Consider the following 16,406-nt stretch of genomic DNA (forward strand, 5'->3'; position numbering starts at 1 on the left):
GCACATTTCCAAAGTGGCCTGAAGCAGCTTTATTTTGGCCTGTCTGTTTGGGCCCAACGATTAGACTGGTTAAAAAGCAACTTCTATGTTGAAAAGCAATACATCTCTGAGCCTCTTTGCCAGCAAAAAAAAGGGTATGGAATGGTTCTATCCATCTTCCCTTGCTGGTAATCCCTCTGGGGGGAACTGGCTAGCTGTTGTTGGAGACAAAGGCAGGAATCCCATTAGTAGTTTATGCTGATATCCTTGGTGATCCCCTTGGTCATCATATAGGTGTGATACAGTTTTGTAGCAATGCACAGTGGCAGCAAAGGGAGAGCAGAGAAGGGCATTGCAGTCAGACAAGAACACTGTCCTACTCCCTCTTGAGAAGATCCTTTCTCCCAACAGTGAGAATTGTTGGCACTGCTGTGCCTGCTCCCATTTTATAGCTGGCACTGCCACCATTGCACTGCTCCCATCACCAATGCTATTACACCAACTAACCCTAACATCACCCTGTCCACACAGGGCAGGACCAAAGGCCCAATATCACTACAGACAGTCTTCATGTGGGAAAAGCATTTATGCAGTGAATCCAGCCATCCCTCCCTTAAATTTAGTCCAGATCTTCCCAGAAACTCCAGAGTGCTCCTTAGCAATCCCAGGTAGCTGTCCATCCCAGTGTGCTGCCCATCAGTGCTGCCAGTGGCATAAATCACTCCTCATCACAACAAGGCATCCAACCATGTGATCAATGCTGGGTGCCTCATTGTTGATCTCAGTGGCGGCAGCGGCAGGTGTCACAGTGGGGCATGTGTGTAGACAATCATTGAGTGTCACTCTGGAGTGCTCAGGTAACAGGAAATTTGGGGCAGCTTCGAGGCCAGAATACTCCAGGAGCAGATCAGACTTTCTGACCAGTGTAGACCTGCCCTTAGCCTGGTTCAGATGCAATGAAAAGCAGTAACACTAAGAAGAAGTCTATATGGGTTTTAGGTTCATGTGCTCCCCTTTCTTTACACACCAAAGGAGACACAAAGTTTTTATTTTACTTCCCCTGTTAGGAAGTTGTGACTTGTACTATGGTCATTTAAAAAAAAAAAACTTTGTCAAATTGTATGTTGATTCTAACTTAGGGCCAAAACAGATGGCCCTTTTGCGCTGCCGTCCAGGTGGCTTGGGAGCAAGGTGTTTACACATTGCATGCTCCCAAGCCCACCTGGCTGTTTATATGCGGGCACCTTCATGATGCTCTGGCAATATGGCATTTACCCACCGCATGCTGCTGGAGCATCATGAAGCCAAGTTCCAGCCATGGCATGGGTGCAACTTCCAGCCATGTCATTGTCGCTACTTTCTGGTGTCTTCAAGGTGGATTGGGATTGTGGTATGCAGTTGCCATGACTCCAATCCACCTATGGAAGGGGCAACTTCAAGCCACCCTTTCTGCTGGTCTATGTTAGCCCTTGGTTTTTTTCATCCCAGTTAGAAGATTTAACAAGAATTAAAATTAACAATATTTAACAAATTTAACAAGAAACCACAGTTAGTTCAACAGATAAAGTTGAAGTTGTCAATATTGTTTAATTACACATTAAAGAGGAAGAAAAGGAAGGGGAAGCATTAGGTTGGCCAAATTCATTTATTCTCTTTATTTGTTTAATGTCTATCTCACCCAGTAAAGAGAATTCTGAAAGAGAATAAAATGGAATTTCATAAAGTTATGAGAGCTACAAATCTGCTCTTCCCACTTCAACACAACTATAAAATATGCATCTTTTCCTATTTGTTGTTGTCATGTTCCTTCAAGTCACTGCTTACTTATGGCAACCCTAAGGGGAAATTATTGTGCCATTTTCTTGGCAAAATTTATCCACTGGGTTTGCCCTTGCCTTCCTCTGAGGATGAGAGTGTGACTTGCCCGAGGTCACCTAGTGGGCTTTCATGCTCAAATGTGAATTTGAACCCTAATCTCCTAATGTCCTAGTCCAATGCTCAAATCACTACACCACATTGGCTCTGTTGATTTTTTACTATTACACAGCTATTAAAGGTGCCTTCTTTGGCACCTGACCCGTCTAGTGAGCATAGATGCTCAAAGATCATGCAACTCATTTAGTAAAAGGAAATGAGAGTTTCCAATTTGTGGTGTATTACAGAGCGCCCAAGAAGGGCGCTCTGCCAGCGCTGCCGGTTGCTGCATCCGGGAACCGCAGCGGTCAAACCGCGCGGTTCCTGGACGCAACAAAAAGAAGCCCCAAAATGGCACTTCTTTTTGCGCCCTGGAAGTGGCACTGCGAGTCGCTAGCTGTGTACTCGTGGCATCACTTCCGTCATGCAACGTGTGGGCGCTACGCGTCCGTGACGTCAAAATCATGGCGCCCGTGTAGAACGGCACCCGTGTAGAACGGGCATCGCCATTTTGTATGTCCTCAGGACGTACTAGAATCCTTTTAGGACCATACTCAAATGGGCCATACTCAAACAAAGTTTGAGCTCTGGATAAAATTAATCATTGACATATGCAAGAAATGCTTTTTTAAAACTATGGTATTTTTGAAATTTGTTACCGATCGACAATGTTTGAGAGAGAAAGGGTCAAAGAGCTGATGCATAATGTTTGTGCACATCCCAGGATATTTAGCTACAGCTTGGTTGTCCAAACACTGTCACTAGTTAGGCCTATTTGGCCTAACACTTTGAAAAAGGAATAAAAGAAAATGTAGTTATCTGACAAACTGGGTTTCATTTAAGTTAAGATGCACAGGACTGTTATATTAATCTCTAGCTGTCATTGAGGTTAAGGTTTGTGCCTGAGTAATTAGAAGCAACAATCCAGTGTGAGCGCAGGCCCAGTGCTTAGTACAGTTAATGTTTGAAGAAGACCCACTCTAGCTATACCTTCAGACATGAGAACAATGTGAGAAACTCCACAGTTCTGACTCAGGCTCTGCCTTCTGTTTTAACAATATATTTTCTACATCAGTTTATCCATTTGCAAAACAGGTATAATGAGCTGACCTATCCATTTAAAGTTCTGATTTCTATATGAGACTACAACTTTGCTAAGAGCTCTAAGATGAATTAAAGACAGTGGGTGGGAGAGAGTATTAAAGGGCTAAATGAAGAGTTATACCCCCCCTTGCAGGTTAGTTCACCCCGATAATCTCCCTTTCTGGGAAAGATTAAATTTGAAGCTGAAATCAGGATTGGAAAAGTAAAAGGTGGGTTTTGTGTTGTTGTTCAAAATAACTTGGATTTACACAAAACATGTTTGAACATAAAATAGTTATTATGCACATATTTATGGCATTTTCTGCACAATAAAAATGCTTTGAGTTAAAAAAAATCCTTTTTTGCACAATTGTTGTTGGGGTTTTTTTACAAAAAAACCTCTGGAGTTTTTTTAAAAACAGTCAAAAAAGTGCCAAAACTCTTAGTCTTTTCCAGAAGGGAGAAAACTAGCCATTATTGCACATAAGAAGCAAATGACCAAAGATTTACATCCCTACCTTTAAACTGAAGTCTTGCTTTTTCCTCTCTGACATGGAAGCAAGTAATCTGAATAGTGGTTTCTTTGTAACTTGTCTTTATATCTTTCTTACATCTATTCTTTGATGACTTATGCAAAACAGGAATCAGAGTCTGGGCTCTAATGTCATCCATTAGCAATTCTATTACATTCAACTAACTTCCAGACCAATCCATTAAGTGTTTATTTAGAAGTAAGTCCGATTAACCTCAGTGGAGCTTACCACAAAAATGTGAATAGATATGTATCCATAAAGCACGTTTCAAAGCTAAAGAACTTAACATTATATTTCTGGATATCTGTAAAGTTCCAGTGTGGGAAAAATATGCTGGGGAATATGGCCATTGCGATGTACTTTAAGCAGAAAGATACATTGAAATAAGAAAGGTCAAAGGGCTTTGTGAAAAGTTTTGCTGCACTTACCTTAAGGTTTCTTTGAGAAGGGCTCTGGTCATTGGCAGATTGGGGATATCATCTGCATCAGGGACTTTATCCTTCCCCAAGTTATGGACTATCTCTTTATAGACAGAATGCTGCACTTCTGGATGCTTTGCTAACATGTATGTTGCCCAGGATAAAGTGAATGAAGTCTAAGAGAAAGAAAAGACAGGACTAGTAAGAGAGAAAAAGTAATACTATTTGCACAAGTAATGTAAAGAAGCAGTGGAACTTGCTGCAAATTAAAATATAATCCTTGAAGGAACTATGGTTTCTATTTCAATTATTTACTGCAGCTGGGAAATAGGGTGTTTCTTAAGAGAGAAGGCAACATCTTTCTGGAACCAATGTTCCTAGGTACTTCACTGTTGTTATGTGCCTTCAAGTAGACTTCAGTTTTCAGTGATACTATCATGCGTTTTTCTTGGCAATATTTATCCAGAGGGGTTTGCCATTGCCTTCCTCTGAAGGTGAGAGAATATGGTTGCCCAGTGTTACCCACTGAACTTCCATAGCTGAGCAGGGATTTGAATGCTGGCTTCCACACTCAAACCAATGCACAATGCTGGCTCTCAAGTACTGCATGCATATGGCCAAAGATAGTCAAAGGCCAATACTGACAGCTTGGTGTTGTATGGCAAACAGATATTAATCTACAGTCATATTTCTTTACTACTCTTTGACTATATTGTAAATGATGCCACATATTACTGAAACTAAAGGAAAGTTGCCATCTTTAATTTCCCACACTTCCATTTTGGATGTATATTTTTCTTAATAGTCATCATGGAAGTACAGTAATTTCCTTTCTTTCTTATTTCCATTTCTACAAGTATGTATTATTGGAATGTATAGGTATGCATACTATTTTAATATTTATCAGAATAGCTATCACATATTTAGGGTGAAGTTGACTAAGGCCTGTTACAGACTGCCAAAATAAAGCTGCTTTAGGACCCATGCATCATTCAAATAGCATACCTCCAAAGAGACCCAAAGCAGCTTTATTCTGGCAGTCTGTAACAGGCCTAAGACATTTTAATTTTCTTTCCCCTGCCTCAGCAAGTAGGGTAAATATCTGGGTATTTCTATCCACAGTCCGTCATTCCATCTTTCAGTTTGTTCTGCATTATTGTTTCTCTCAGAAACCCATCTCTGGGCTCTCTCGCTCTCTTTCTCTCTTGACTAGAAGCTCGCAGCTGCACCTAACTACATGAGAAGTTATTGTGGTCTAAACAGTGTCTCCTCTCAGGTTCCCAGCTCCTTCACATCCTCTTCAAAACTGGCACTGTGCTTAAATATCTGAAGTGTTTTGAAGCCAAGTAACAGCTGCTTGCTCTATTCTGTTCAAAGTCTCTGATAATCCTTTTATATGTCTATAGTTTTTACATTATAAATCAGCACTGGGAGGCTAGTTCTTTTATGCTTCTTTTCATATAGTAGATAATTCCTCTCTAAAGATACAGATTGGTAATTGCCAGGTGAATAGGTAGATATGAATGAAAACTAACTGACAAAGGCTATGATGGCATGAGGCATTGTCAATTCAGGTTGAAATGAACCTGTTTCAAGTCTAAGTGGATATTTATGCCTAGAATGTAGAGAATGGAAAGATCTGGTGCACTTGATTACACTCTGTGGAAATCCAAAGCGCCTGAGAATAGCTTCTGGAGAATATTTTTTTTAAAAAGCATGCTTAACATTCAAGAAATATTTTCATTCATATTTATAATAACATTAAATAATCTCATAACCATGCATCTATAAATTTGACTGGAGAGACAGGCTTAAAAGGTCTAACACACTGGTTCTCAAACTCTGATCCTCTAGATATTTTAGACTGCAACTCTCAGGGTTTCAGATAGTATGCACCATATGAGGAACCTGGAAACTGAAGCCCAAAACCTCTGGAAGACCAAAGATTGTAAATCACTGCTCTGTCATACACTTCCCTATAAATAAAAATAATCACAATTGATAACACCAAATATTTGCACATTCTCTATTCAATTATCTTTTATAATCCCGTTTTGCTACTTCAGACTGTTTTTTCTCAAATTTCAGCCATAGGTTTATAGAATCACTGTCTAATTGTGACATTCATTTACATCTCTGCTGATGAGTCCAGATTTACAGATCTATCAAATTAGTGTCAGATATGAGAAGAGACATTACCAGTGTGAGAGTCTGACATTTCTTTCCATTTAACTGTTTATGGAGCAAGTGGCAATAGTGTAGCCCTCCAAATGTTTAACTGGAAATCTCTGTACTCTTTACCACTGTCTCTGTTGGCTAGGGCTGCTCAGACTTAGCATTTCAACAACATCTGGAGGCAGATTCTGACTTGCAGGAGGAGGGAGATCTTGGGTTTAGATTGCCAGATCTCAGGGCAAGGTGAGAGCATTTCCTTAAAGAGGTAGTGGAGGGTGTGGGTGTGTCTGTTAGAATCATAAAAAAACTTGGTCATTTTTATTTGAATATACCAGGTTTAATGACACCATACAGGGACTGCCTCCCCCCTGTGACATCTCAAAGGGGTCTCCAGGTCTAAAGGTTTGACCTTGAAATCTCAGGGCATGAGATAGTCCCAAACTGGCAACCCTATTTTAGATATATGGGGTTCCCTCATTCTCATTTCATCCAACACAAACTAAGAGGTAAGAGGCATAAAACAGGGAATGCATATCAGGCCTCTTCTCAGTGTAATGGTTTGTTGAAACTTAAGAAGCAAAATGTACCTAAAATAGCCTCTTGATTTCCCCAACACAAACCCACTTCAGGGGATTGTCCATTGACCAAAACCAGCAATTACACTAATAAATTACTACTCCTGCTCTTAATATTAAAAGCAGCAACACTGAACTTACTGTATCAACCCCAGCCAAAAGCATTTCTGTCATGTTGGCATAGATTTCTTCCACCGTGAGCTCTTTACTTTGAAGCAGAGTTGTGAGAAGTCCACCTTTTATCTCTTCTCCTTGGTCTAAATGGGATTTTATGTCATTTAATTTGTTGTCAACATGAATTTGACCTTTGTGGAGAAAAGGAAAAGTTAATTACTGATATTTCACATCTCATGCTGTTATTTCTCATTTGTAATGTGATGGCCACAAACCAACAAGGGATACTCTATTCAATACAGATTTCACATTTTGAAAGAAAAAAAATGCACCTCTCTATGTAATACCAAACTTCTTCAAATGCTAATAGCCTAATGCAAATGCTTATTAGACAACTGACCTAACCCACATAAGTAAATTGGTCTTTTTGGTGAGGCACATTAAAGGCATCCATTCTACTCCTCTGATATATACCAAATTGCAGAGCAGAAAACATATTGCATGGCCATTAAACTTGCTGATAAGTATATAACATTGTAGAAGAAGTAGCAGGTTTGGCTACTGGATTTAAGTCTAAACCGCTGTGTTAAAAGTGAGGGAGTCTGAAAGTATTACGCAATTCCCCTCTTATATACCCTCCTTCATTTCTTATTCTTTCCATTTCAGATCATGATCTCACATCATAATTCAGAGATTAATCTTAATTAATTAAAGTTTGCCCAATGAAAATTTACAGTGCTGACATAGTTTGCAACACTGGAAAAAGGAAACCTGGAACTGGAGAAGGGAATCTGTATGCAAGAAGGAAGGAGAGCATGCAAGTGCTCTTGTTCCCATTTCACATCATGTTTCTAGTCCTTGTCTGCAAATGGATTATCAGAATGTTATGTCTGAATATGGAAAATGGAGATAGAATGTGATGTTACTTTCTGATTATGGAAAAACCAAAGGTATTACAGTTGTCCCTCCATTTCTGTGGACACAGAACCCACATCCCTCACCCGTTTGCAGGTGGCAAATGGAGGAGGACAAAATGAGGTGTGCGCCCGCAAGTGCCCATAGGGACGCACTGCCATTACAGCAAATGGGGCTTGAATATCAGCAATTTTATATTTTTACTGGGGGGGGGGTGTCTGGAACAGGTCCTCCTTGAAAATAGAGGTGCAACTGTATATTATTAGAACACAATATTTTCCAATAACAAAAACAAGTGATGCAAACTATAGACTAGGAATATGGACAAACAATTCTTTGTGCAATTATGTAATCCTGACTTTTTCAGCAGTTAACAAGCACTTCAAGTAGTATACCAGTTGTTGTATCAATACCGTACACATTTTCACAGCTAAGTCATTTGCTGAGTCAATAAATGAGTCATTTATTGTCAGAAATCTCCTGTTATAAACCTGGTATGAGAATTGTGTTACCCTCCAGATGCTGTTGAACTACAGCTCCAAGCATTCCTCACCACTGGTTATGCTGGTTAAGGCTGCTGGAAATTGTAATCCAACAATATCAGAAGGGGCACACAATTCCCATCCTTGTTAAAAACCGCAAACCTTAGCTTTTCCTACACAGACCTAGGATTTCATATTAGATTATTTTCTTAAAGAAATCCATAATCAGTCATACATGGACTGAGTTCTTCTGATTCCTGTGTCATGCCGGACAAAGAAAAACAAATCACATTCAAATAGTTAAACTTTATATTATAAGTAAAGTATTATTATTTTTTTGTTTTGTTTATAAGTCAGATGTTATATATTTTTTTTAAAACTTACTGAATTTAAAGAGTCCGTCCCATGACCTACAGAATTCTCTCCAAGGTTTTGGTATAATTGGACGAAGCCATTTGGGAATTGCTCCTGCATACATGGTAGTTTTGAAACTACTGAACATCAACTCCAGTGCTTCAATGTATTCAGCAGTGTTCTGAGGGATGTCACTTTCCAGACACCCCAAGCGGCACTCATACAGAACAGTTGCCACACCTGCACAGGAAAAATAACTCAGAATTTATTATGTTCCAAAGCAAGTCAAATAGCAATCTTGTATTTGTTTATTCAAAAGTAGGCTACAGTGAGTTCTGAGAGGGTCTTTATATGTGACAAAGTTATAACACCATGGTTGCACTCTAACTGCCCTGGCTGTATCCTATGGAATCCTGTGATTTGCAGTTTAGAGAGGAATATTTAGACTCCGCAACGAGGGATGAGTTGCATCCAAGGATGCAACCATGGCAGTTAAAGTGCAATCATAGTCCTATAATTAAGCAGTTTGAAGGGGCACATACTCCAACAAAGTGGGGCTGGAAATAATCTGCTTTCCCAGAAAAAGTATAAATTCCTACATTAAAGTTGTAATCCTCTGCAGTGGTGTTACTAGGGGTGTGTGGAGTGCAGCTCACACCAGGTGACACTGCAGAAGAGGGGTGGTACCTAGCCAAGAGCTCTACCTCCTTGGCCCACACCATCTACTTGCAACTTGAAACAAGTCCCATTAACTCAACACACATCTGATTAGAATGTATGCTGATAATCTTTCATCCACATGCACATTCTTCAAATGCAATATGGCAGAAAATAAAGCATGGTAGATTATGCAAACACAAAATATCATATCACAATACATTGTTGTATAGTAATGCACAGTGTCTCTTAACCCATCCAGACAACATTAATATAGAAAACAACTAAAGGATGAGTTGCAGTACAACAATATCTGGACAGGCACACAGCTCCCATTGAAAGCATGCCAGCTGGGTATGCCCACTGGTGCGACTGAATAAAATCATATCAAAATATTGTCATGGTGATGATAATGTACTGTTGCACAATCCACTTTCTCCAAAAGTGTATCAAAATATTGCCTATCATGGCAACATATTCTTTGTGTGAATCATCACTAGGATTTTACACCTGTTAATCCAAAAATCACAATAACCATCACATTTAGTAACCATAATTAGCACAATTTTGTTGGTGTTGTTATGTACCTTGAAGTCATTTTCAACTTATGGTGACCCTAAGGCAAACCTATCACGGGGTATTCTTGGCAAGACTTGTTCAGAGAAGGTTTGTCATTGCCTTCCCCTATGTCTGAGAGCATGTGGCTTGCCCAAGGCATCCTGGTGAGTTTCATGCCCAAGTGGGGAATTGAACTCTGATCTCCAGAATCATAGTCCAGCACTCAAACCACTATGCCACACTAGCTGGTTTTAAAACCCATTCCTTTTTAAGAAATCTCACCTTCCATTGAATACTTGAAAAAAAGGCTGTTGACATTTGTCACTGTTTCTCCATCTTCTTCTTGACTTCTCAGAATGTGGATTCTCTTAATTAAATCTATAATAACTTCATTAACTCCTCCAGAAAAAATGGCAACATCTTTGGGTCTCACCATTTTTTGTCTTAGCACCCGCCTCATTTTTAGCCACTGTTCCCCTTCTCTGGAAGAAATAAATTAAAAATTAACTAGATCACATTGCATGTCAAAAGGTTAAGACCACAGTTCCTACTACGACGTGTTCTTAGTTGACAGTTGTTGCTGGAAGAAGAATATTTGGATAACAATGATTTATTTATATACTGGTATCTTATTTATTCAAATACATACTTGAATATAATTATATATGGAAATTTCCAAAATAAGATATAATTCTATATAATAGGTAGAGTGAATCTACCTTCAAATTATACCCATTTGGTGGGAGGAGTATTGCTTTTATGTTCCCTTCTGCAAACAGACAGCAGACATGTGAAAAAAGATGCATGGTAGAATGAAATATAAAGACCTCTTCCCATGTGATGCTATCAGAACTAACTTCACTACAAACGCCACTGAATGAGAGAACAAAAGAAAATAAGTATATCACATTAATACATTTAAACATTAATATACTAACCATTTAAATTGTCCCTTTCCAAGAACAATCCAAATGCCTATTTCTTTAACTTGTATCCTCTCCACTTCACAGATTCCTGGATGAAACAGATTATCTAGATCTAATTTAACCTGTTTTCAGGCATGGTTATGGAACAGAGATAGCTTTGGTTGCCTTAGGACTTTCACTAGGAACTAGAGAGGAGGAGTGTGCTTCTCATACTTCTGTTGGAACTTCTGGTGGCTTTCTGTACAATGGATCATAGGATCCTTCTGGTCTGGCTGGCTGGGATGGGACTTGGAGTCGTTTAGAGTGATTCCATTCCTTCCTGGAGGGACAGGAGGAGGTAGCACTGGGAATTTCCTGTTCAACACCCTAGCCATTGGCTTGTGGGATCCCTCAGAACACAGTCCTGTCCTCCATCTTAGTCAACATCTATGGCCCAGGACAGACCTCTGAGAAACGGCATCCTGCCAGTGCCCGTTTTTGGTCTGCAGGTAGGGTGCAGCCCCCAAATGGCATGCCGTCACTGTGGAACAAAAAGAACCCAGTATTTCTGGGTTCTTTCTGTGGTGCCACAATGATGTTGCAAGTGTGCCATTGGCGCACTCGTGACATAAGCGACGTGCAGTGCCATGCAAACACCGCATGGCACTTACGTCACAATGGCGGCGCCCATGTACACGGGATGTCGCCATTGTAACGGCGCCAGTATGTACTAGGGTTAGGGACCCTGCAGTTGCCGTGTAGTCCCTAACCCTAGTATTGGCCCTGGTACGCCGCTTATTGGTGGTATGTACCAGGCCACTATAAAACCACTGGGAGAGGTTACTACTACCAGTATGCAGATCACACCCAACCCTATATCTCCTTTCCACTAAACTAGATTGGGTTACACTCCCCCTGATGATGCAGTGTCACCACCTGGGAGTATTCCTGGACTCAGCCTTGAACTTCGATGTCCAGGTTTCTGCAGAGACCAGGATTCCTTTTGCACACATAAGGCTAGTATATTTAGCCTTAACATTGTTTTTGTTTTTTATTGGCTTTTTTGTTTTGTTTTGTTCAGTTCTGGAATACTTGTATTTGCATATACACAATGAGACATAATGAGGCTGGATAGAGACTGAGGATCTGTCTATTGGCAGAAATCCAAGCATAGGGTTTGGCCCAAATCCAGACCTTCCATCATTTCACAGAACTTCACAGCTCTCTCCAACCATATCTCTCCAGCCTCACAAATAAGAGTACAGGTATGTACAGTGGACCCTTGTTATACACTGGGGTTTGGTTCCAAGATCTCCCGTGTATAACAAAATCCATGTATGCTCAAGTCCCATTACATATAATGACATAGCAAAATGGTGTCCCTTATAAAAAATGAAAAATCAAGGTAAATTTATACTTTTTTGTAACATTTTCAAACCATGTATGCTTAAATCCGTGTATAAAAAATATGTGTATAAGAAGGGCCGACTGTAGTTCAAAAAGATTTGGATTTTGGAGTAAAGTATTGTGGAGTATACTGATAAGGGATACTCAACCTGTATAATCTTCAGATTAGTAACCCTTTACCTTTCTGAAGTGCTGCAGATGGCAACCAGGAAAAGAGATTGTCCTATCATCCCTGAGTGTGTCTCTGAATACTGACCCTTCCTTTTTCACCACCAATTAAGATCTTCTTGTTTACCCAGGCTTTTAAATTCTGACCAAGATGGAAGTTATTTTTGCACTGAACACTCCAAAATTAGGGTTTTCTTCCTATCTTCCACACATGTCTGATCTCTGTGGTGTCCAAAACCTGCTCCTTGGGGTTTTCCAGCACTCTCAAACAGGGTTGTTTTTTTAAAAAAAAAGTGCAGAGAGGATTGCCATTTCTTGGGAAGACAGCAGGAACCACTGGAAGCATCATTAGATTCCAGACAGTGTTTTAGTCTCCACTTATTGCTCCTGATTTTTATGCTACTTGTTGATATTTCAAGCTGTTGTGTTTTTGTGTTGCTACTGGGATTGTTACTGGAATTATTGACTGAAATCCTGTTGGTGTCTTACACATGCACAGGTTCCCCTATGGAAGTGGTTGGATCTTTTTTCCAAAGTGGAACATTCAGTTCAGTGCTGTGGAAAAAAAGTTGTGTATGAGGCATCATTGCCTTAGGCATTCAACTGCAAATTTCGGTGTGCATTCAGCTATGCAACTTTGCCATTCAACACATGGTCTGCATAGCACAATCAAGATATTAACACCACAGGTGGGGATTTATGCCACACAGCTGTGAGGTAGGGTCTCAGATCATATCACCTGTTAGGGCACATTTAGGTTCCTCACTACATCCAACCTCCCTTCCTCCACAAAAAGCATGGATTGTTGTTTGGAAAGGTTTGGAAAGATCACTACTGTCATGTTGCAATTGGAATACTAAAGTAGCAGTTTAGAAACATAATTCATATATGCAGGGGGGAAAGCAGAAAATGCTGTCTATTTTTGTTAAGAACATAATTTCATTCACTCCAATATGTGAAAAGTAAATTGACTAAAGCTCTATTGAGGGGTGAGGAATCAAGAACAACTCAGTTTCAGTGTCAAGAAGAATTGCCGTTAAATGCTGTTTATTTTAGAATATTAATAAGCATTTTGTTTAATTATTAAAATATTTGCACTTTGGAATGAAATTTTGCTGAACTTTTCCAATGCACAGTCCAGTTCATAAAATGCATAGTTGCTTCAGGTTTATACACCCCCCGACCCCCCATGAAAGCAGAAGAATGCCTGTGACTCATACAGGGATTGGCTTTCTTTTGAATAAGTACATTACATCAGTAATTATTCTGAATGTTCTCCTAAGGGCATTTGGCAGCATTCATCCCATAGGTATACAGTCATGATATTAGCACATTCTTTAAAGAAACACATTAATCAAAACCAGTTTTAAATACATCATCAGATTCTTATATGGGGATTACCAAGATAGTAGCATTGTTGGGCAACACATAGACAAAAATTCCACTGCACTCACGCAGATATAAGTCCTGTAGCTCTCCCTCGTAAATCTCTGTATTCCTGCCAAGAATCCATGTCAGCCCGTTGAGGCATAGTGCCTTCTTCCCGGAGAACCTGAGCCACCATATCTCGATCTGCAATGGATACAACTAGTTTGGGACCAAAATGTGACTTGAAAATTTTTCCATATTCCTGTACGTGCCTCTGCTATGAACAAAAAGTAAACAAATACATTATTCATTCTCACTGTCATATATATCTGAACAAGCATATTTTCTAATTTGCACTGGTGATATGGACAGGCCTTTAGAAGTAATGAACATTAGGAATGCTTAACTCAAAATAACAGGAAAAGAAATTCTACAATCTTCTACATTTTAATAAGGCCGAGACTCCTAGACAACATTAATATTTTGCTTTACATATGTAAAGGGACCTTGTAGCACCTTTGGGACTAACTGAAAGAATAATAGAATCATAGAACTGTATGTGACTACTGGTCACTTCTCTCCAGAATGAAGAGGAGCTATTGCTGAGCACTCTTTGGGTTCCACCAGTCAAATGATTACAAAGAAAGAAGTTGATAGCATGAGCTTTCCTGGACTTTCACGACCCCCCGGTGGCATGGGATTTACATGCAGCATGCTGCTGGAGGGTTACGCAGCCACCAAGGGGCCGCAGTAGGGTGGAAAATGCCACCTTTTCCCTGGCTGAAAAAGGAGCACATCTTTACCGCTCCTGTTTTGGCTGGCTTCAAGGCAGATTGGGGCCATGGTGTGTGGTGGCTAGGTCTGGTAAAGTCTTGTCTGGAATGATGTTCCTGACAACTTGAGTGTTCCCTGGAAGGTTGTGAATGGATTGTATTTTCTGCACGAAGTCAGTGGTGCCTTTCACATGATGGTAGTGTTGGTGGCATATGGTTTAAGGATGTTGTCCATATATTTAGAGGTACCAACTCTTAGTGTTCCAGTGTTAGAGACAATGGCGGGATACATACCGCCATTTAGTACGTATAGGATACGTACTAGGGTTAGGAAGGGGCGGTGCTTCCGCACCCCCCTAACCCTAGTACGTATCCTATACGTACAAGATGGCGGCGCCCCTTCCACATGGGCGCCGCCATCTTTACGTATCGGACGCTGAGCATCTGTACGTGTTGCAGCCTTTGTGACGTAGCGAGTGCGCCCCTGGCGCCTCGCTACGTCACAAACGCGACTGAAAAAGAAGCTCCATTTTGGAGCTTCTTTTTCGGTCCGCGCGGGAGCCGCGTCGTCTGAAGGCTCCGGCTCCCCCACGGACCTACCGGCGGCGGCGGCAGACCGCCGCAAAGCGGCGGTTTGTACCCCGCCAATAGGTCATTCAGGGTTGCCCTGTTATGTATTTTGGGTAATAGATAGAATGTGCCTGTTGAGGCTGCTGGTGTGTATCAGCTAGGATTTGGTTCTGTCCCTCCATGGAAAATTCCATGAGTAGCCTGTGTAATTCCTTCCAGTATTCCGATGTGAGATTGTTAGGCAGGATTCTGAAAAATGTAATGTTGCACAGTTGCACCTCAGTTTCCTGTATGTAGTCAGATTTGTCCATGATGACTACAGCTCCTCCTTTGTCTGCCACTTTGATGACAATATTAGGGTTGTACTTAAAGCTGTGTATATCATCTTGTTCCTTGTGACTGAGATTCTGTTGTAAATTGTGTCTGTTATTGACTATGAAGATTTTCACACCGGCGCCTACTGTGGGTTTGGAGGAGCAGAAGAATAAGTTTTAGATAATCCAGTACACTATCTTATGCTAACAATCAGGTACATTAAAGTAGAAATTCAGCATGATGATGCCTTGGTTCTAAGACATAGACAGTCAGGAAAAATGTATTTCCCAAGATGCACGAAGGAAACCCAGGATGGTTTCAGGCCAGGGGATCACACTGAGATAGCCTTGGTTTTTCTGACTGATCATTTGTTAAAGGTGAACGATGGTGATTGTTACCCTGTTGATCCACCTGAATCTCTCAATAGATTTCAATACCATTTATCATTGTATCTGATGACTCCATCAAATGGAAAGAGGAGGCACTGTGCCACAGTGGTCCTACTCTGATCTGTGAGGTCATTTCCAGAGAGTGGCATGTGGAGGGGGAGACTTCTGTTCAGCCCCATGGCTTTCCCATGTTTGGGAGTTAAGGAGGCTGACAACAGTTAAAATAGACATAGTTTAAAATTCACAGCATAAGTAAGTTAAAAAGCAATTAAACTATTTGAAATTAAAACCAGTTTTTAAAAACCCAAGAAGAAAACAAAAAATAAACAAATTAAAAGAAAACTATCCTATTGAAAACATTAATTAAAAAATTTCAAAGCATTCAAACGTAACAATGAGAATAAAAGTACAGTGTTCCACATTAAAGGATTGTTCTGCGCAACCAGTTAATGGCCAAAGCCCTGTCTAATTTTGTTTTAAGTCTTTGCCTTCTGATAGATGGAGGAGAGCGAGGGAATCAGCCTAGCTTCCTGCTGGAAGGAGATCCACGGCTTGGGAGCAGCCATGAACAATGCCCTTTCATGTCTCCTCGCCAAATAGGTCTGTGCTGGTAGCAGCATCCAGGGAAAGCTTTTCTCTGAGGATCTCTGAAATCAGACAGGCTACAGTGGAGAGATATGGACTGCTGCCACACAGCAGAATTAATGCAGTTTGACACTGCTTTAACTATCATGGCCCCATCCTATTGAATCC

General features: G+C 40.5%; 1 protein-coding gene across 1 annotated transcript in view; it reads right to left on the reverse strand.

Moving 5' to 3' along the window:
- Window positions 1–16,406, reverse strand: part of CYP27C1 (cytochrome P450 family 27 subfamily C member 1) — a 33,085-nt gene that overhangs the window by 4,633 nt on the left and 12,046 nt on the right. The window contains exons 2-6 of the mRNA XM_089523349.1: window positions 13,693–13,883; window positions 10,041–10,240; window positions 8,574–8,783; window positions 6,820–6,983; window positions 3,938–4,104 (exon numbers count right to left, since the gene is read on the reverse strand). Coding sequence (XP_089379475.1) covers window positions 3,938–4,104; window positions 6,820–6,983; window positions 8,574–8,783; window positions 10,041–10,240; window positions 13,693–13,883 — 932 coding nt within the window. The remainder of the gene's footprint in view (window positions 1–3,937; window positions 4,105–6,819; window positions 6,984–8,573; window positions 8,784–10,040; window positions 10,241–13,692; window positions 13,884–16,406) is intronic.

This window comes from Sceloporus occidentalis, unplaced genomic scaffold, assembly GCF_023333645.1.
Source record: "Sceloporus occidentalis isolate IW3139 unplaced genomic scaffold, rSceOcc1.0.p SCAF_4, whole genome shotgun sequence".
NCBI lineage: Eukaryota > Metazoa > Chordata > Lepidosauria > Squamata > Phrynosomatidae > Sceloporus > Sceloporus occidentalis.